The following is a 22,988-nucleotide window of genomic DNA, read 5'->3' as shown; positions in this document are numbered from 1 at the left end:
TCTCACATTGCACTTATACTATATGTAGGATATCTTGAAATTGAATATACCATCACAGAAAGAAATACTCCCTTCAGGGTTATAAATACCACCCCCCTTCAGTATATAAGAAATACTCCTTTCAGGGTTAATACATACCACCGACCCTTCTGGAATCTTTGATTCAGATTTTTAAGATAATTATGTTTTTCTTCCCACAAGAATTTGATCGTTAGTCGATGTTATTCTATTTTTATTCTGATTTTAGTTACGAAGCTACAATCTATATTTATCAATAGAATGCATATATACATATATAAATATATATATGAAGAGATATCAACTATTTGAAGATTTATATAGTATCGTATAGTATTAGTATATCATATCTCATGTAACATCAAAATTGGTGACATTTTTATTTCTGTTTTAAAGTAAAATCTGTTTTTTTTAAGGTAAAGAACACTTCTGGTTTTCATTGTTACCCCCAATTTTTCAATATCGATCTCTTTTAATGTGCATTGAAATTCATTTTCAGTCTTTCAGGTGTACTGTTCATAAACATCTAAAATTTATGATTTTTTCATGATTCCATATTCTTTAATTATCAACTGTCCAATCTGTCTCCACTCAACTTCAATTGATTATTAGATTATTTTCAAATTTCCTCAGAGAAGATTTTTAATAAAAGAGTAAACAAAGTTTTCATCTTTAATTAAATTTATTCATTTTAACCCTATCCCTGCTGGGATACTTGAAAACCAGGATACGCTTTAGTGGGGGGGGGGGCAGTTTGACCTTCCCCTTTTAAATCCCATGTTTAATGTCCAAATATGACAAATGATACATCATTGGAAAGCTCTACTTTTCTTCTTTGAGAAATTGCCAAAAAATTGCAAATTTGCAAAAATAAATTTTTTGCAAAATCTAGTTATAAAGTAAAAATGTTTGCAAAAAAATGTCCAAAAAACAAATACATTGTTGAAAGCCCCTGACCATGCCATTTTAAATATGCAAAAAATTGCAAATTTTTTTAAAATGTTGTATGCAAAAGTTGTGCAAAAATTTCTTTGCAAAACTTGTGCAATTCCTCTCCTTTCGTCATAGGCTTTCCAAAAATCTAAAAATTATCAAAATCTGACAACAAAAAGTGGGTCAAAACAATGATTTGATTGTTAAAGGAAAAATTAGTCATTCTAGGATTCATGTAGTTAGTATAATAGCCCTGTTTTAGACCCAATAGGAGGGCAATGGGAAAAGTCAGAAAATTTCAACAGCCTCAGATCAATAATTTTTGAGTTGTGTAAAAAAATTACAGGGAGGGGTCAGGAGGAATAGTATGTATAAGTAGTGTAGAGATGGTGCTTATTCTCTCTAAGCTCTCAACAAATATAATTGTTAAGTGTAATATCTTCACCTAACTATTCCAAGAACTTTGCAAAAAGAATTAAGCTGAAAACTATTTCTAGAACATTTGATCGAAAATCACAAGGAAAAAATGAAAACTTTTACACTGATTTAAATCGAGCGAATCAAATCTTCCTTTCTTTGACACAGTGAATTAGAAACATTGAATTCGGCACATTACAAATCATAGCAGCGTTCATTTCACAAGAATCACTCGATAATGAAAGTAATTTGTGACAAAAAAACCTTATCATTGTATTACATTATTGACAGCACTCAAAACTCCACTTTATTTGATGTTCTGGCCCGAGAATATTCTTTAAGTATATAAAAACATGCAGCCTAAAGACACTAAAACGGGATAGTACACCAAATCAATCATCCAGATAAGTGTACAATCACAGAGTCTCAAAATAAAGTGTAGTTTGGCCATGACTTGAAAAATGTCAAAAATTTCGAGGAAAAAAAGATTTGCAGCATTATAGGTCTTGAGATCAGAGCATGGGCATTGTTTTGATCAACGATAAACATTTTTCATAATTAACAACATTTTTCATAACTAACAACATTTTTCATAACTAACAACATTTTTCAGAAATAACAACATTTTTCAGAAATAACAACATTTTTCATAACTAACAACATTTTTCATAACTAACAACATTTTTCATAACTAACAACATTTTTCAGAACTAACAACATTTTTCATAACTAACAACATTTTTCGTAATTGGTTTGGTAAATTTTTTAAAAATAATGAACAATGAGCAAAGAATGAATTAAAATGGTTGTTCAAAGAAATAAAAAAAAACGATCAAAATACAAACAATCGAATACAAATCGTTAAGAATTTAACTTAAAATTTAAAAAACGAACGAAATAAATGCTAATTCTGAAATTAAACAAATTAAATTTTTTAACAGCTTAAAAATCTGGCAAAATGTGTCAGAAACGAACAATGAACGAGCAAAATTGAAAAAGAGCCAAAAGCACCCATCCCTATTTGAGAATGAGATACATGTTTATTATCAGCCCATATCGGTATAGTTTCTTTGCATTTGTATGATTTTTTTTAACTTTCTTTCCAAAATTAGTCCAACATGGAGATGACCATAAACATGAGCTTTTAAAAAAACATTTTTATTCACGTCTTTGATTTTGAACAAAGATCTAATGCGAAATTGTTTTCAAACATAAAAATTGTTCAAATCATAAAAAAAAATATTAGGCAAGGATGACGATATTTTATTTCAGATCAAACAGAATTCACTCAAAAGCATTTTAATGCAAGGCATCAGAACATGAATCGATGAACACAAATTTTCAACAAAATACAAGATTTTCCTAGTTTTATTTATCTTCTTAAAAAGTATTACTTATTTTTTTAAGATGATTGGTTGACCATGGTAAATGATTGGTTGACAAAATACCTGGTAAATGATTGGTTGACCAAGATCCTGGTCTATGATGGTTGACCAAAATCCTGGTCTATGATGGTTGACCAAAATCCTGGTAAATGATTGGTTGACAAAAAACCTGGTAAATGATTGGTTGACCAAAATCCTGGTCTATGATGGTTGACCAAAATCCTGGTAAATGATTGGTTGACAAAAAACCTGGTAAATGATTGATTGACCAAAATCCTGGTCTATGATTGATTGACCAAAATCCTGGTCTATGATTGATTGACCAAAATCCTGGTCTATGATGGTTGACCAAAATCCTGGTAAATGATTGGTTGACCAAAAACCTGATAAATGATAGTTGACCAAAAATCTGATAAATGATTCGTTTACCAACATCCAGAATTATTTTCTTAAGTAGCATATTATTGGGTATCAACAATTAAAAATTTACAATCTACCAAGAGAAAAAGAAGGATATATCATTCATCCTGGATAAAGGTGATGGAATAATATTGTGAATCTGATATTTAACACTATGAAAGAAAATGCTATTTGACTCACACTGCTGTTAAAAGCAAATTATTTATATATTGAACTTCTAGAACTTTCGTGAACATTCTGTTTCTGAGGTTTATTTCAAACTGAGAAGAGACCGTGAGGGTAGAGAGAGAGGTGAGGAGAAGGAGANCAGAGTAGGGTGTCGTGTACAGTGTACACCTAACACCAATTACCAAGTTAATTCTCTAGATTAATATTTTCATTATCTGGAAAGGTTTAAATCAGCCAAGATTATAATGCAAGGAAAGTTAATTGCAGTTGCGTATACTCTGCGTACATATTGAAACCAGTTCTCTCTGGACAGAATTTGTAAACAAGAATAGAGGAATTAGTGTTCGTTTAGTATCTAAGGAGGTTAAAAGCATTAAATTTTGATAATTTTGATAATTCACATAATAGTTTCCTTTGACCAGAATATTTCATTGATTTTTTATGTGAAAGATGGATCCCATGTCAGGCTTCGACATCCATCTTGTGCGTACACCTCTAAAATAACTTTCCTTGCATTATAACCTTGAAAACAGCTAACTTTTTCTTTCAAAAGAGGTTTGACATTTTATAAAGAACAATTTTGATAAAATTGTTCTCAAATTTTTTCTTTCCTCTTTTCATCATTTATTGTTTATATTTCATTTTCAACTATTAAAAATAAAACTTGCTTCAGACAAAAATCATTATATCAGTTAATTTCACTTCAAACCAAGATCATGCTATTACGCAAATAAAGTAGTATATTTCTTATTACTCCTTTTAAACCTAAGCTAGAAGCAAGTGTATTGCATTTTAAAAATGTATATTTCTAGAGCTACAAAAAAGTTTAATTGAGTTTGTGATGTAAAACCAAAAGCCATGGCGATACGACACTTTCTAATGACTTATTTTAGAGTTATCTAGATTTCAGTGATTTCTGGAGCTATAGATTTCTGGTTCCTGCTGGTAGCTCATTCGACCTAGAGGAAACTGATCTAAGGGATTTCCGAACTAAAATTGTAAAAATTGCTTAAGCCAGGTAGGTGAAGTTGGATCAGATTCTTGGACAGACGTAGTTATAATGGGAAATCTATTTAAATCCGGAAAAGCTACTTGGTCCATATTTAGTAATTAAGTGGGATTCATGTAGGTCAGTTCTATAGCATCATATTTCTAGCCTAGACAATATTTTTTTTATAAATGTTCCCAGTTGATATCGATTGGGGGCGTGTAGCTCCCCCTGGCGGGGGGGTGGGGGGGGTTGTTCGTAGCTATGATCGAGTGGTTGAGCAAGTTAAATAATTTCCAAAATTCTGAAAATTATATTTTAAAACTCATTCCACGGACGACTAAATAAGTATTGTAATGGTAATTTATTAGAACACAAAATAAGACGAGATGAACGAAAAAGTTCAGATTTGTATTTTCATTAGTTTACTGAGTGTAATAATCATAGATAACTAAGTCGGTTGTGAACATTGGCTGTTCTTATGTCATTGAGTACTTGTGTTCTGTAGAGACAAATTTAAGTCAGTTTAGTCCTTCTCATGTCCTTCTAAAGTTCTTGTCAATATACGATATATTGCTCAGTGAAATATTGTTAAGTTGTATAAACAGTTCCATTCCCGGAGTTATTTTACACTCTATCATGAAATCCATTAAAACACTAAACCACCCCGCTTATCATATAAGTACACTTTGACCCCTAGAAGTATGAGTTCGCGGACTGTACAATTCTTGGTGATTTTGCGTACATAAGCTATCTTTGTTTATTTATTTATCTATGATAACAATTTGTCAAGTAGATGTCAGGTTACAAAAGTAAAAATAGGATTTTGATTTTGTGAGCAATGATTGTTAAACGTTGTTTACTGCAAATGATTGAAGGAAAAAATAATGATTATTGTAGCTAGCCTAGCCTTTACAGTATACAAGCGAAATGCATTACTTTAAGCGCTCGTTTTTCTATTATAACATTTTGTGGGACGCCCTATTTATTATATGTAGTTTAATAAAGGATTTATAAGAAGTATGATTAGGCAGAAATATATTGGCAATATAATTTCGCAGAAGCATGATATTTGATGATGATGAAAAACTCTTTATATGAGGAATAAGGTATTTTGCGCCCATTTTCTTTTTTTCTTTTACCTTCAGTTTTGGCCAACAAGGAACCCTGAATACATGAAAACGGACTAAACAAATTTCGTACAATCGTCTCTGAAGTCTCATCCTTTGTGGGTAACCCTGTAGCTCTAGATGTGTGTAGAATTTAAAGTTTGAAATATGAATAAAAATTGTTGAACTCTTAGAAAAATTTAATATAATTTTTATGGTTGCTGCTGTTAGAAATATGAAATTTAACGTAAAACTTTTGTTTGGAAAATGTTTGATTTTTTTAAGAAATCTGATTAAAGTTTCAATATAAACTTTAATTTTTTACAGGGAAAATGATTATATTTTTGTTCAACACATTTTAAAGAGGCGAGGCAACTTTTTGAAAATTCGGTCATCCATAAACCTTCCTTGGGGTCACGCGAGGTCCCACACAAAATTTGGGCCCGATCGGTTCAGCCGTTTATTGGATACAAACAGACAAGCAAAGTATATATATATTGGTTTTTGTTCTATATATCATATATAAATACTAAATATTTTTGTTCAAAATGAAATTTTGGTTTGATTTGGCAAATCTTGTACGAAAAATCTTTTCTACTCTCTTAAAGGTTTTACATCGGTATGTTTAAGAATATTTACTCGATATAAATCAATATTTATCAATACTTATTTTGACTTAACCTCTTCAATAAATGAATTTTAAAAAAATATGCCGATTTAAGAAAGTTTTAAAAATATATTTGCAGTTATCCAAAATAAAAAGTTTTATCAAAAATTAAACTTTATCCGGTTAAAATAATATGTTAAAAAATAATTTCTGGCACCCCTAGGCTTTGTACGGCTTATTATTCACCAAATCCATACTGCAGTCCTTCAATTATCATACAGGGAAATTTTCAACTTTCTGAATATCCTAGGGAAAGATTTTACACCTTCTTTAACTTGTGTAAAATGTAAATTACATGATTCTTATCTGAAGTGTAAACTAAATGAAATGTTGCTTTTATAAAATGTAATTATAGAGCACTTTGTAAGGTGTAATTATAAAAAGTGTAACACAAGTAATATACAATATACATTACTAATCGACATTATTCAATGGAAATATGTTAATTGATTTTAGTTTGAAATGGCAAAAGTATAAAATATTTTCAACTCGGATAATTCTGAATATTCATTAAAACCTGTCTAAAACTGTAACCCATCCCTTTGAGGTGAAACCAAGTCACTAAGCTGTGGAAGAGCTGTGTATGGATTCTGAAATACTACTGTGTTGTTGAAACCTATAGGAAACCTATGCAAGCCTGTAGACACTGTTATTCAGTACGATCGAAGCCAATCATATAGAAGATATACGGTCTGTACTTAACTATCTTATTATCTATCTATCTACTATAGTTTCATATTGATATATTTTCATATATAAATATAACAGACATATCTTTATATCTACTCAAATAACACATCTACTCGTTATATTGTATCTATTTGTGTAAAGAGCTATCGATCTATCTGTTTGTATGTCTGTCTGTCTGACTATCTATCTAAACTTTGATCTGAGCCCATATAGATATAAGGAAACGTATCGTCTTTCTTCATGTTACAACACATTACTTTCATAAACAATGTAAATTATATTATTCAAGAAATTGATAATAATCTGATATTAATATCTCAAAATTGTATGTCTTGCATAATGTAGTAATTATATAATAAAGCTATTTGCACACGTTCATGCTTATTTAAATTAATATACATATATGTTTTCTTTACTGGCCAAACTGCTTGACTAAAATGGCTTAGGGCGACCCATGGGTACCCCCTGGTGTGAAATAGGCTAAACAAATTTGGACATTTTTAAAATTCCACAGGTAAAACGTCGGGCTAAAATAATGATTGGATACAAAGAGCGGGTAAACGGCGGGAGTAACTATTCATGAATGTGCAGAAAAGTATTAAAAGCAAACTAAAATATTTATTGTTTTCATTATGTTTCATGCGTTATTTTCAAACTTCAGTATATTTAAATGTATTCATAAACTATATAATATTTTCAAAAGTTTTTTGTCTCTTTGGCTTTACTTAGCACATACTTTGATTTAAGACGAAATTTTAAGTCCCCACCCCCCCTCCATCTATTATGAGTGGCATGTGAAATTCACGATTTTCCCTTGAAACTGTTGTCTGATCGATGAATACATTCTTGCTTTACTGACTGAAAATTGTGGTTTCTCAGTTAACGTGTCTAACGGATTTATACTGCAGAGCCAGTAAAGGAAATTGTCAACATTAAACACGTTTAAATATAAAACGACGATATCTTCCTTAATTAAATATTGTTAATGCTCAAATTTCAACTGTTTACAAATAACGTCAAATGAACATAAAATTTAATTATTATATGTTTTGTTTAAGAACTATTGAGGAAAACAAGTATGTTTATAATTTCTGATATGTAACTAGATAAAGTAGTTTTTATACATCTTCGGAAATTCAAAACTAGAGACGCTAGGAGGTCACAAAGTCGTACCAATGATGTTGAATAAATTTAACCTTATCTTTCTGTATAAAGTAAAAAATGTATTTTTAGTTTTTGACGTGCTAACAAAAGGAAATTTACATTTGAATTCAAAATGGAGTCATAAGGTCACACAAATCCTGTTTAGTATCCCGTTATATAAAGATTTGGGTTGGTTGTGTTGAGTTTAACGTGCCATGCAAATAGTTTCTCTCAAAGACTAAATTTAGGGTTACGCAGCAATTTCCAGAAAAAACTTTTCCTATAATTAACAGTTCTTCCAAACAGCACAATGTTCGACTAGATGAAGTAGATGAAGTTATGGACGTCCTAGCACATACAGGGTGTCCCAGGAAACATGACATGGTGAATAGTTTTAAATGTCTTCTTCCTTAATTTGCAAAGTTCTTTAATACAAAAGAGAATGATAAAAAAACATCGCTTGGTAGTATTATTATTTCAAAGCAAAATATAATTGAGTAAACGATTTTTAGCAAAATGAACTGCAAAAATATATAATACTTGATATGGAAGAAGACATTCAAAATTATTCATTAACTGTCATGTTTCGTGGGACACCCTGTAGATTCAGTCTGGTTATAATAAGTCTCATCAATTTATAATAAAGGGTCGACTTTAAAGTGTCGAAACGACTTGGGCTTTGATTTTACAACTCTAACTTACTTATGCTTTTCTGTAGACCTTTACATGAACAGTTTAGCTCGATACATCACTTGTTAGCTTTAGCTTTAAAGAAGAAATTGGCAAAATTCTTCTCGATTTTTGATTGAGAATTTGAGACCTTTTAATCACAATGTCCTAATTATCTATATATCAGATATAAGAATATACCATAAGGAAGTGGTCAAACCATCATCCCTGAAAGTACGTCATGAGGTTTGACCTCTATTCATTCTGTTCGTTGGGAAGAAACGGCCTCTGTGATAACTGCAATAACATAGAGTAGAAAGGTTGTCGTCTTTGATCAGTTTTTGATTTAATACTGCAAGTAAAGTTGTCATAGATATAGATATAATATACAGGGTGTCCCAATAAACATGGGAATTCAGTGACGTATATCGTATTTTTGAATAATTCTTTGATTTAGTATAGTGATACCTACTGAGAAAGAGTTTCGTCTGCTATGTTCACATTTTGTTTGTTTATGTTTTGACTGCATAAGGGTGTACTTAAAACATGAAAATTTCAGTATACAAACAGAGTAAACTTGTCCGTCTTCACTGTTCATCTTGCGGAGACATTATAGACAAATCTTTACAGTCTTCTACCCTTTTCATAAAATAAACTCTAGCAGACGTAATAATATTATGACTCTTGAAACTAGGTATTACAATGCTATATATTATGACTCTTGAAACTAAGTATTACAATGCTAATTCATAACAAAGACGATATCCAATTCGTCTCTGAATTCCCATGTTTTTTGGGACACTCTGTACAACAGTTTTACCAATAAGTCATTTTCCATCGTTATATAATAATAAAGCTTTTTTTCCAAAAACAAATTTTAAGATTTTTTTTAATTTTACGAACAAAACCGGGCACTTGAGCTAGTCAATAATTTTAAGAGTAGATTTTTATCAGTAACGATGAACAAACACAAATATGATTAGAAGAAGCATGATTCATTTGGTTTACTGTGCCTTGTATTAAAGTCTATATGCTATACAATATACATGTTCATAGGGATGGATCGTCTCATTTTCTTGATAAACGATCGCTTCAAAAACCATAGTTTTTAAAAAAACTATCGTTTTTTTCAAATATTTGTTTTATAAAAGTTAAAAATAAGTGGTTCATTTTCAAAAACGATAATTTTTTTAGAAAACAAAACGATCGTTTTTGAAACGATCGAAAACGAAACGAAGAACGATCACTTTTCGACCGATTAACAACCGTGTATGAACATTGTACAGTGTACATACTGCTCTAGCTGCCTAAAAGTCGGGCCAATACTTCAAATGAATTGGGTTTCAGTGAAACCAAGAATTAAGGCTATTAAAGAAACTGAGTTTCTACTTCAAACTTTAGTTTTATTAATCCTTTTTTTCTGCAATCTTTTGGTGTGCACCATTAAAACTTAGAATTAAGATGATTTGATCTAACTGAACTCTATAGTTTGAAACTCTGAACTCTATAGTTACGAAATCGGGTTGCTAAGATATAGAGATTAGAAAATCAGAGTTTGTGTAAGAACTCAGTCTTAGAGAAACTAAGTTAATCAAAATCGGTCATAATTTTAACACAAGCTTAGGAGAACTCAACTTCTTTTTTGTTTCAATATTTTTTCTCAAGTAAAGAGAGCTCTGTGTTTAAATCTCTTGAAAACCGTATGATTTCCGGTAAAGCAAAGTAAACGCTGCAGCGTACAGTGTGAACGCAAAACAGCTGACCCGTTACTTGAGTCCCTTGACATTACCGAATAGTGTACATTAAAAGGGGTTTCCAAAATTCGAAGGAAAATAATTATTATCTGCCAATTCTAGAAAGTTAATATTAAAACTTATAACAGCTTTCAAACAAAGTGTTTAACAACTAAAAGTAGATTATTGAGATCAAGATCAACAGTCTCATGCTAAGCTAAAGGTGTCAAGGTTTCCGTTGTAAATCCCGGGTGTTGCCATCTTTGCATGGAAGGTTTCTTGAAATTACGCTTACAGTCCCATAACCTCGATCTATCTTGGAACTTATGTATCTCCCTCTTCCCACATAAATTTAAGCAATTCATAATACCCGGATACTGAAACTGTATGCCAAGTCCATTAGCGCCTCATCCAATCAGAGTTCAGTCATGTGTTTGTTGTCTATTCTGAACCAATAAAATAGTGACATCAATCTTTATATCTATCTTATTATCCAATTAGAGTTATGAATCTTTCAATGGGCGCTATCAGTAAATGGAAATATTTACATCTACTGAAACTATAGTGAAGGGGAGGTTTGTGAAAAATTCAAAGGAAAAAGTTTGATTCATTTCCATCCGATATTTACGTACATTGCTGACACTGTTAAAAGTTTAAAAAAAGATGTTTTTACAAAAAGACCGGATATAAATTTAATTTCACATGAACACTAGTTTCGGAACCCAGCGCTGACCAGGTTCGCCGTTTTACCAGACTTGAACGATTTTATGGGGAAACTAAATTGTTTTGATTAAATTCGACCAACTCAACTGAGAATCTCAAAAGCAAGCTAATTGGACATGCCCGTTGGTCTCCCGAGTTCCCCAATCAAAATTTGAGGCAAATAGGTCCAGTGGTTCCTAAGTTATGATCGGACAAACAAACAAACAGAGATTACAACTTTATATGTATATAGATGGACTCCTCTAAAATTTAGGACTAAGAAACCAAGTTGAATTTGTTTTTAGAATTTTAACCAGGACGGATGAACGATGATAAAATATATATGTGCAGGATGTCAAACAAAATATACCATTAGTTGACGCCAGAGATTATACTCTAAACCAATGTTAAAAGCAAATTTTATGCAAAAATTAAGTTTAAAGTTAATCAACGAGATTTTTCAGTGACAATTATATATATAATTGAGCCACTTTGAGCAATGAGTCTGAGTGCACTAAAAATATAATGAATTAAAGGGACAGACCGGCTATGTAAGATAGTTGAACTGAGTAAGCAGTGTTGTGAAAATCTTCTGTAGGATTCATATAAGACATATAAACTTTGGGTTTTCAGAATCGGTTTTTTAAAAATTACTTAATAACGACGACGAAAAATAAAAATCATACAGTAATCTAATTAGATGGCTGGGAACATATTTGGCAAAAGAAATTTGTCAATAAATCAATGCTAGAATAAATTTATTCGTTTTCATCATTATATTTAATTTCTTATTTTCTTTGAATTTATTCACAGATTTCTTCAAATTCTTCAAATGTCGTATTTTCAATAATAATTCAAGAAAATCTGCAGAAAATGTTTGTGAATAATGAGAACTAGAATATTGAGAAAATACAAACTAATAATTGAACAAGATTACTTATTTTCGATGATAAGATTAATTTTTATTTTCTCAACTGGTTTCTAAACCACTAATTAGTTTACTGTAGAGTTTTGTTTACATTATTTGTCGTCATTATTTGATAATTTAAAAAAACCGATTCAGAAAACGTATCCAACCCCAAAGTAGAAGTTTTGAACATCGAATTTGCGCTCAAACTCAAGATTTACAGATCTTTAAAAAGTTTTACATGTCTTAAATGAATCCTAAAGAAGCTTTTCACAACACTGCATACTCAGTTCAACTACCTTACATAACCGGTCACTCCCTTTAAAAATGCAAATATTTCAAGACACACTTGAGCCTGGAAAGTAAACAATAAATAATGTGCTCACACAAAGATCTAGGATAGTACAGGGGCAGTAAACAAGGGTAAACATTATATCCCTGCAATTTGTACAGACAGGCAAGATTGCACAGTTATTGGTTTCTCTTTTCTCTTTTCTGAACATACACAGACAGGCAAGATTGCACAGTTATTGGTTTCTCTTTTGCTTATTAGATTGAATAAAGAAAATTGTTGCGACCGTTATATCCTAGTGTTATTTTTAACAATGAATGAATGAAAAGTTATTAAGGAAAAATTGATTTTTTTGAGTTCTTGAATATGATTTTATATGAGAAAAGTTTTCGGTGGTTTTCATCTTAGACCTTTGAAATAATTTACGACATTTATTTGTAATCCAAATTAAAGTAAAATTCTAGAGTTAATAGTCTCAAAATACACGTAGCCTCGGCGTTTCCAAAAATTGTGTTCTGTTTTTTTTTGTGCTTTTGATATTATCGGAGATTCTGTTTAGATTTCAACAATTTTGGTTTTATCTTATAGAAATAGAAATATAAACGAAATTCTCAATATCTCTGGTAATAATGACTACACAAAAAAGGCAGAACACATTTTGGAAATTCCAGGACTATCAGAAGTATGTGGTTATTTTTAAATGACCATGTGAATAAAGGTAGACGACTGGATGCCTCAAATAAATTCTAAGATTAATGACGACTTTTTAACCGTCTTGCTAGTTGCTACTGTCATGTTTCGTGGAACACTCTGTCCACAGTATCGTGTAGGTCGATTTTTAAAGAATTTTCGAAAACTTAATTGCTTCAACCGGAGTTGTACGGAGCATAGAAATTCGAACAACTTAGGACGTATTTTCTTTTTAAGAAAAACATAATAAAAAACACAAATAAAAATAAAGTTCTCCGGAACATTAAATTGATCAAACTTAATCGCCATAAAAACCGGTTTTCTTCCGTGCAATATATAAACTTGAGAGATAAACGTCTTTTCGTACAAGCGTTAAAATATCCAATATGTTTTCTATTTTGCTAATTTGCTATTTTGCTATTTTGCTAATTTGCTATTTTGGGTGAAGCAAGGGGAATTTTTAAAATCGACCTCCCTTACAGTTTTCCGATTTAATTTTTTCATGATTAATGAACAAAGAAAGGTTTGCATTAAAGAAGTTGTAAACCTAATTGTATGTGATCTTCAATTAATTGTATGTGATCTTCAATTGTATGTGATCTTCAATTGTATGTGATCTTCAATTGTATGTGATCTTCAATTGTATGTGATCTTCAATTGTTTGTGATCTTCAATACAAAGATGGCAATGCCCGATTCACAGCAGTAACCATTCACGTAGATTCAGCCTGCTTATAAAAAGTCTCACCAATTTTTAAGACAGGGTCAACTTTGAAGTGTCGCAACACTTTGGCTTTGGTTTTTACCGCTCTAGCTCACTCTTGCTTTTCTGCAGCCCTTTAGATTTACGTCTCATCACTATAAAGCACTTGTTGTTAGCTTTGGTTTTTAAGAAGTAGTTGGCAAAATTCTCAACGATTTTTGCTTGAGGTCAACGAGGTTATAGTGTATAGAGTTATGATGTACGCCTATCCTTTACTAATTGTATAGGCCATAAACTATACCAAGAGCGTGCTGCATATTTGTTTCTTATAAGTTGATTCTGGCCTAACCATAATATATCAATAATAGTAAACAGTTGTAAGTGTACAGTACAGCTAACTGAGCACACAGGTAGAGAACTATCATCCCCCCTGCTTGAAACCTTTAAATCCCTGTGCATTAATTGACCAAAATGTGGAAGACAATACATTATCATTTTTATAGGTTTAAAAGTATTTAATTCCAATAATTCCTAAATGTTGTAATGCAGTACAGTGCTAGAAATGCACAAATCACTTTTGTATAGAAGCTACAATTGAAAATATTAAGTTTTAAAAATTATAAACATTATATAACTCATTCTTTATCGGACAAAGCTTTAAATTTGTTCATGCAGGGTCTCTTGAAATAACGCTTAAAAATATTTAGAAATTCTTATTGATTAACCCTTTGGTCGCATGCATTATGCATTGCATTGATTGGTATATATATCATCAAGATACAATCTCTTAATCTGGATTCGAATAAGTTTTAACGAATGCTAGTTTTAAACAATATCTGCAGGCTAAATAAAGAAATCAATTATTTTGCTAAGTAAATCAATTTAACAATTTAATCATTCACCTTGTATTGGTTGGAGGGGGGGGATGGGGCAGGGAACAGGAATATAGGGAAAGGAAATGGCGCTGGTCCGGCAAGAGAAAGACAGTCGCACTGCTTTGCAGACCAGTACAGTAAACTTACAAACACTCTTCTGGTACAGACACACAACATGACTACATTCAAGGAAATTGTAGAACAATGTCGTCGATTATAATTAAACTTGAATAACGAGTAGTTTATTGTAAACTTTAATCAAATTATATTCTTTGCATGAAAATTTGGCTTTACAGTGTTGACTTAAATATGTAAATAATATATTACATGTATATTAAACTTATTTCTAAGTCTAGTAAACAATTAACAATAAACAAATGTACTCTCCTAGGCTGTACAAATACCGAGATTCTTACGTACTGTATAAACCTACAGTACACACCTTCGGTACTTTAAACTGACACACACTCTTTTGGTACAGACACACACACATGACGTTTCCGACCCCTGGGATGGGGGGGATTCCTCCAAAAATGTCATCAAATAAAAATAGCTGAACCAGGATAGAATTGATTTCAATTAACCATACTATCCTTAACACCTTGCAATGTGTGTGTTTCAGTATAAATGATGGAGTCAATAAACTTTATAACTATTCTAATATACAGTGAGTGCTGTTTTTAATAAACTTTATAACTATTCTAATATACAGGGAGTGCTGTTCTTAATAAACTTTATAATTATTCTAATATACAGGGAGTGCTGTTCTTAATAAACAGGAAGAATATATTAACTGATTTCAACCTCTAATGTCGTATTTGGCATTAGAAATAGTTTGCGGCATTCATTTGGTAACCTTTTGTTTTCATGTAAAAGTAATCACAAAATTGGCCAGGCATTTACAATATGTTGTCTGTCTGTATTGCCCTTTTATAATTACTAAAGATAAGAATGATATCGTTTAGAATAAGTTAATTTTATAGTTTTACTTAGAACTTAAATCTAAACAAAATTTTTAATATCTTTGGAAATGAAGAAAAGATATTTCTATTCTGAAAGCTGAAGTCCAATTAAATCTAATATTTAGATTTGTGTTGAATGAAAATGAAGCAATTTATTCTGCTCTTCATCCTACCTTCAATACACACAGTTCCTCTCACTCCCCAACCCGGAGCTATTACTCTTCTCTCCTACCCCTACCAACCCTACCAACCTCATAATCCGTTGATTTCAGTCAACCAACCTGTCCCAGGAATTTATCAACCCGGGATTTATCAACCAGGATTAAATCAACCATCAAACTTATTTTCATCAAGGAATGATTTTATTTTAAAAAGTTAATTTAAAGTTTTACAACAAAGGAGATTTAGCCTTCAGGTTGAAAAGAACTTTAATTAACAAGACTGCAGAAGAATGTTTTTTTGTTCACTAAACATTATGAAATTTAAATCAGTAAACTCTGTTAAAAATCATTATTTTCAACTTTTTGCTTTAATCTTGATAAAAATTGTATTAGGTTTGTCATTTTTATTCTCAGTTACAGAAAATTATTGGTTTGAAATCTTGTATACAGTAATATACCAATAAAACTCAGGAATAGGAAGACGACCTGTAAAGGGACTGTACGCGTTATTTCATGCAAAGATTAAGATGCCTGATTTTAAAACGGTACCCTTGGGCCTTGAAACCTTAATTTTATCACAAGAATTGAAGAAACGGGTTGTTTTTTCAAATCAAAAAGTTCTAAAAGTTAGTCATAAAATTCAAAACTAATCTCACCTTCAAAGTATCGCAATGTCTTGGCCTTTGGTTTCACCTCACTCCCTTATACGTCTTGTTGCCGTGAGCCTACTTTTTTCCGTAGATGATATCTCTGTTGTTTCTTAAATGCAGAGAAACCACAAATAAAATTCAATAAAAAAACAAAAACATGGATATCTTATCTTATCCATGTTTGACCAGACAATGCTTCTAAGGGTACCGTTGTAAATCAGACAAAGACATCTTTGTATGTAGGTTCACTTGAATTTACTTTTACAGTCCCTGTAAGCAATTCATGAATTGCTGTTTTCATGCTAATTTGACTATTTAGTATTGTAACTACATTCTAACAGTCGTCTTCCATTCCTGAACTATATCATGTAGAATTAATTATACCAATTTTAACTAGAACAGATTCATAAATCATTGAATAAAGAATAAACCAAAACTCGGTTTTGAATGGCGGTGAAAATGCTGTGATTAGACCAGGTTTTCCGGTCTTTAATGGAGGAAATTTAGTTCCATATATCGACACCAGGGCTCTCTGTTCAGGCTGCAGGTTAGTTCCAGGAATTTTTGCTCAGGCTGCAGGTTAGTTCAAGATATCAGCACCAGGGATCTCTGTTCAGGCTGCAGGTTAGTTCCATGCATCGACACCAGGGATTTGTGCTCAGGCTGCAGGTTAGTTCCAGATATCAGCACCAGAGATCTCTGTTCAGGCTACAGGTTAGTTCCATGTATAGACACCAAGGATTTTTGCTCAGGCTGCTGGTTACTTCCATTCATTGACACCAGGGATCTCTGTTTGGCTACAGATTAGTTCCACATATCGACATTCGACAAGGTCTCTATGTTCAGGCTGAAGGTTAGTTCCATAAATCTCTGTTCAGGGTTAAGGTAAGTTCCAGATATCGACATCAGGGCTCTTTGTTCAGGCTGCAGGTTAGTTCCAGATCTATTGAAACCAGAGCCCGCGATTTAAAAGCTTCGGCTCGAGTTTTAATTCCTGAGACGCAGCTTTAAGACCCAGTCTTAGACCCAACTCTGATGACAGCTTGTGTCACGTGATTGACAGCTTTGAGATCTTAGGCTCGACTTAAGGAGTTAGGCCCAATGAAAATAAAACCGACCTTGGTTGGTTTTAGTGGAGAATAAGGCTCAAGGTTGGGTCTTATAAAATTTGAGGAAACCGATCAACAAATTGAGATTTTTAAAGTTTTTGAAAAAAGCGGAAACGGATCAAAAAAAGCGGAAACGGATCAAAAATTTGAGGAAACCGATCAGAAATATGGGGAAACAGATCAATTTTAAAGTTTTATAAAAAAAGCGGAAACGGATCAAAAATATGAGGAAACTGATCAAAAATTTGAGGAAACCGATCTACAAATTGAGATTTTTAAAGTTTTTGAAAAAAGCGGAAACGGATCAAAAATATGAGGAAACGGACCTAAATATATGAGGAAATTGATCAAAAAAAAGAGGAAACCATTCAACTCTAAATATAGCGGAAACGGATCAAAAATATGAGGAAACGGACCTAAATATATGAGGAAATTGATCAAAAAAAAGAGGAAACCATTCAACTCTAAATATTGGGAAACGGATACAAAATATTCGGAAATCCCTCATCAATTCTGAACTTTTGAGGGATTTCCTTGAATTTCTAAAAAAAAACGGAAATGCCTCAAAAATAATTTTTGATCCGTTTCCGTGTTGAGTCGTTTCCGTGTTGAGGCGTTTCCATGTCACCCTTTTCTGGATGAGTGTATGGTCTCATTCTGATATCCAATTCCTCCAATAAACATGATGATATAAAATACCAAATTTGTAGTAAAAGCCTGCTTTAATTGAGATTAAGAACTTTTTATTTACACAAAATACGACACTTTGTGACATTTGACTTAACCTTAATAGCTTAGGTTATCATGCCTAGTGTTTTTATTTTATGAAAGTTTTGGTTTAGAAAGCATTATTCTGATTTAAAGTGACTAATACTATTGTATTTTTCATAGTTGTGAATCCGATTTTGGTTGTGCATATAACTGCGATAAATGTTCTGCTCTTTGCTTGTCATGTGACTGTTCGACATCAATAGGAAATCCAGAATTTATAAAATTAAATAATTTATTTTGTCACCTTCCATAAAGTCACCCGACTATAGGGTTTCCATTAGAAACACTTTTGCGCAATTTTTGCGGAACGAAACGCAAAATTTTTCTTTCTTTGCGCGAAAAAAACAACAATTTGCGCAATCATTCGCAAAAGTCATTTCGCGCAAAAATTGCCCTATTCCGCTTTTGCGAAACTCAAGTTTTGCGCAATTCCGCAACTAGAGTTTTGCGCAATTCCGCAATTTCGTAAAAATCAAACGGTTGGGGACGGTGTGTGTTTCTTAGAATTTAATTCTGGAAAAATCTTGTTTTGGAATGTCTTCCTATTGGTCACTTTTACATAATTGACCAATGACATTTAAGAAGAGTTCAAATCTCACGGGCGCGCACCTTATTCACTTGAAATTATTTAAAAGGATTAAAATATTGACTAGTTTCACACTCTCTAATTTCTATTTTGTTAATTTTGGTCCCTTAATTTAAACTTTATGGAACTGGAAGTAACCTATTAAGTGTAGTATAATCGTTATCATACTCGTATGTTAATATTTTTTTCATGTATGGAATAAATCTTCAGTTGTTAATTCTATGCTTAGAATATCAATTTTTTACAATTTGCCTAAAAAGTTACATTTTGCGTTAAACTAGCGGTTTTGCGCAAATTGCGCAAAAAAAATTGCGCAAAACTAAAATTTCGTTTCATACGCAACTTTCTCAAAAAATATTTCCAGTTTTGCGCAAAAAAAATTGCGCAAAACTAATTGCGTTTCATCGCAAAAGTTCTCAAAAAAAATTTGCGAGAAAATAGCGCAAATTTTGCGCATAAGATTTAGCCATTTCGTGGAAACCCTACAACCGACCCCTTTTATTAAAGGGGCTGTAAACGTAATTTCAACCAATCCTCCATGGTAAGATAACAATGCCTGATTCACAACGGTACCCTTGAATCTTTTTTTATTTATTCACAGACAAAGGTATCCAATGTATATTATACATACATATGTAAATAGTGTGGTTTACATTTGTTTAGATATTTCGAATATATAGTTTTACAAAAGAAATAATATGCAAAATTAAGTCATAATAGGCAACATTCATCATTACTCATTACATAACATAATTATTATTTCAGAAATTACGTAATCATCGAATCGTTCAACATATATAAATTATTCATTCTTGTATTCTATTTTTCTTGTAAAATCGGAACTTTCCATGCATGGTCCAATTGGACATCATTTTTTTTAACTAACATTTTACTAAGATCAGACATATCTACAAAACAATCATTTGCAATAGTAAATAAATTTCTTCCAAGAACTGTGATGAAGTCATTTTTGCATAAATTAGAAAGAAATCTAATGCAAAGCTTAGAACTTGCTTCAATAGTCTCATAGAAAGACATATATGAACTGACTAACTTAGTTTTTGAAAGTAAACATTATTAAATCAAATACCTATGCGTATCTCTAGGTACATTAAAAAGATTTCTAATAGCTGTACTCCATGCTGTTTAACTAAAGTGTTTACAATTTTAAAACACTTTGGGAACTCAAGTCCAAACTACTATATGATCCTTAAAAACTACAGCAATACATATTATAGAGTTTCAAAATAACATCCATAATCCGGATTGTTAAAATAAAATTTTGGTTAAGGAAATGAATTTATCTGATCAATAATGTGGAAGATTGGTAAATTTTCAAAGTTTAAAATTGTTTAGTCATGCTAAAACCTCTACGTTTTTTTGCAGTAGAAATGCGCAAGTCATTTTTTTGTAGAGAAACCACAATTGAAAATAATGATATATAATTTTTACTTTAAATTACGATTACAGTCCCTTTAAAGGTTTATTTATTTCAAAATTTTTGGATGTGTTTAGGCTGCAAGTAAGTATTGATTTCAAATATTTAATTCCTAAGTTTGAAGCAAAAAATTCTTTTTGCTATAAATTCAAATTTATCAGATTTTTTGATTTCCCAAAATGAAAAATTACTTTAATTTAAAATATATAGATATAATTGTGATAAATGTGAGGAGAGAAATCAGAATCTAGACATATCTAATGGATCCCAAGAATCCCAAGATTCACAGGAAGGATCCCAAACACCGCAAAATTCTCAGGAATCTCAAGGCACCCCCGGTTCCCAAAGTTCCCAAAACCATGCCAGTTCCCAAAACCCTTCTAACTCAGAAGGTTCCCAAAGTTCCGAAAGCCCTATCAGCTCCCAAGGTTCCCAAAGTTCCCAAAACACTATCAGCTCCCAAGGTTCCCAAAGTTCCCAGAACCCTATCAGCTCCCAAGGTTCCCAAAGTTCCCAGAACCATATCAGCTCCCAAGGTTCCCAAAGTTCCCAAAGCCCTATCAGCTCCCAAGGTTCCCAAGTTAGTCCATTGTCTCCTGAAAAACTTGACTGTGGTTCACTGCTTAATACAGAAATAGGTAATAATTGTGACCAGTCGCATTATCAACAGTTGCAATTCGACACTTTGTGACACCAAATTTTTACAGGCTGCGTTTGGTCCTTATTATCATTGGTTTAATATTTTGACCTCCTGAGGTAAGTGACGGTTGGAGGTCAACGACCTCCAGGATCATCTCAGACAAGGGGTCTCAAATGGAATCAGAACACCAAAAACCCATAGTTGATACCTCACATGATTCGTTTTTATTGATTATATATTTTGACCTGTTTAGAGGTCATTATTAAAGAGAAGTCAAACTTGAAGTCAGATATATGTGTTTATTTTATTACAAGCCTGATGTGGCACAGGGTGTCCCACGAAACAAAAAACATAACAGTAGCAAGATGACTTAAAAGTCGCCCTTGATCTTTGAAGTTATTAGTGACATCCAGTTGTCAACTTACTTATTGTTAAACAAATCAACTAGTTCTAGCATTTCCAAAATGTGGTCTGCTTTTTGTGCTTTCAATATTGGCCGAGAAATTGTTGAAATCTGAACTAAATTCTTCATATCTTGGGTAATTTTGGATATCCCAGGGTTAGAAGTATTCTTTGATTATTATCTCTAGAATTTTACTTCTAAAATTAGGTTGACCAATCAACTCAGGAAATTATGTCAAAAGTCAAACCTGACCTTCAACTAAAAATATGGAAACATGCCTGATTACCTTAAAATAGTTGAATTTTTTTTTTGAGTTTATGGAGGTCAAAATGAAGGTCAATGACCTCTGAGCCCAAATTTTTTTTGTGATCTTTGTAAATGACGATAATTGGAGGCTGCATGCAAAATGTCCGCCTTTTATCTCAATTTTTAAGACCAAACGCATGCAGCCTGTACAAAATTTGGTGTCACAAAGTGTCGATATGTACATTGTATATTATTTTAATCATGTCATTGGGGCCCTAGCTACCATGATATTGTTTATATTTGTGTTTTTGGGGCCCTAGCTACCATAATATTGTTTATATTTGTGTCTTTGGGGCCCTAGCTACCATAAAATTGCTTTAGATTTATGTCTGTGGGACCCTAATTACCATAATATTGTTTTTTTTTGTCGTTGGGGCCTTAGTTACAATAATATTTTTAGATTTATGTCTGTGAAACCCTAGTTGCCATAACATTGTTTAGATTTATATCTGTGGGGTCCTAGATACCATAATATTGTTTACATTTATGTCTGTGGGGCCCCAGTTGCCATAAAATTGTTCAGATTTATGTCTCTGGGGCCCTAGTTGCCATACTCTTTCTCAGATTTTTGCCTGTTGGGCCATAGTTGCCATAATATTGTTTAAAGTTATGTCTGTGGGACCCTAATTTCCATAATATTTTTAAGATTTATGTCTGTAGGGCCCTAGTTACCATAATATTGTTAAATTATGTCTGTTGGGCCCTAGTTATCATAGTATTGTTTGATTTATATCTGTGGGACCCTAGTTGCCATAATATAGTTCAGATTTATGACTGTGGGGCCCGAGTTACTATAATATTGTTTAGATTTATATCTGTGGGGCCCTATTTACCATCGTATTGTTTAGATTTATGTCTGTGGGGCCCTAGTTACCATAATATTGTTCAGATTTATGTCTGTGGGACCCTAGTTGCTATAACATTGTTTAGATTTATATCTCTGGGGTCCTAAATACCATAATACTGTTTAGATTTATGTCCGTGGGGCCCTAGTTGCCATAATATTGTTTATATTTATGTCTGTGGGACCCTTGTTGCCATAATACTGTTTAGATTTATGTCCGTGGGGCCCTAGTTGCCATAATATTGTTTATATTTATGTCTGTGGGACCCTTGTTGCCATAAAATTGTTCAGATTTATGTCTCTTGGACCCTAGTTGCCATACTTTTGCTCAGATTTATGCCTGTTGGTCCATAGTTGCCATAATATTGTTTGAAGTTATGCTGTGGGACCCCAATTTCCATAATATTGTTAAGATTTATGTCTGTAGGACCCTAGTTACCATAATATTGTTTAAAATATGTCTGTGGGGCTCTAGTTACCATAGTATTGTTAGATTTATGTCTGTGGGACCTATAGTTGCCATAATATAGTTTAGATTTATGTCTGTGGGGCCCTAGTTGCCATAATATTGTTTAGATTTTTATCTGTGGGGCCTTAGTTACCATAGTAT

General features: G+C 32.1%; 1 protein-coding gene across 1 annotated transcript; it reads left to right on the top strand.

Moving 5' to 3' along the window:
* The first annotated feature begins 12,398 nt into the window (after positions 1-12,398).
* Positions 12,399-22,486, top strand: LOC111695415 (uncharacterized). Its single transcript, XM_023464737.1, has 7 exons — positions 12,399-12,462; positions 15,596-15,824; positions 16,706-16,828; positions 18,282-18,364; positions 20,263-20,269; positions 20,396-20,823; positions 22,383-22,486. Exons 2-7 carry the CDS (start codon positions 15,607-15,609, stop codon positions 22,484-22,486), a joined length of 963 nt encoding a protein of 320 aa, XP_023320505.1. The 5' UTR covers positions 12,399-12,462; positions 15,596-15,606.
* The last annotated feature ends 502 nt before the right edge of the window (positions 22,487-22,988 follow it).

The sequence above is a fragment of the Eurytemora carolleeae genome, unplaced genomic scaffold, assembly GCF_000591075.1.
Source record: "Eurytemora carolleeae unplaced genomic scaffold, Eaff_2.0 scaffold34, whole genome shotgun sequence".
Taxonomy (NCBI): Eukaryota; Metazoa; Arthropoda; class Copepoda; order Calanoida; family Temoridae; genus Eurytemora; species Eurytemora carolleeae.
This window is presented reverse-complemented; position numbering and strand designations above follow the sequence as displayed.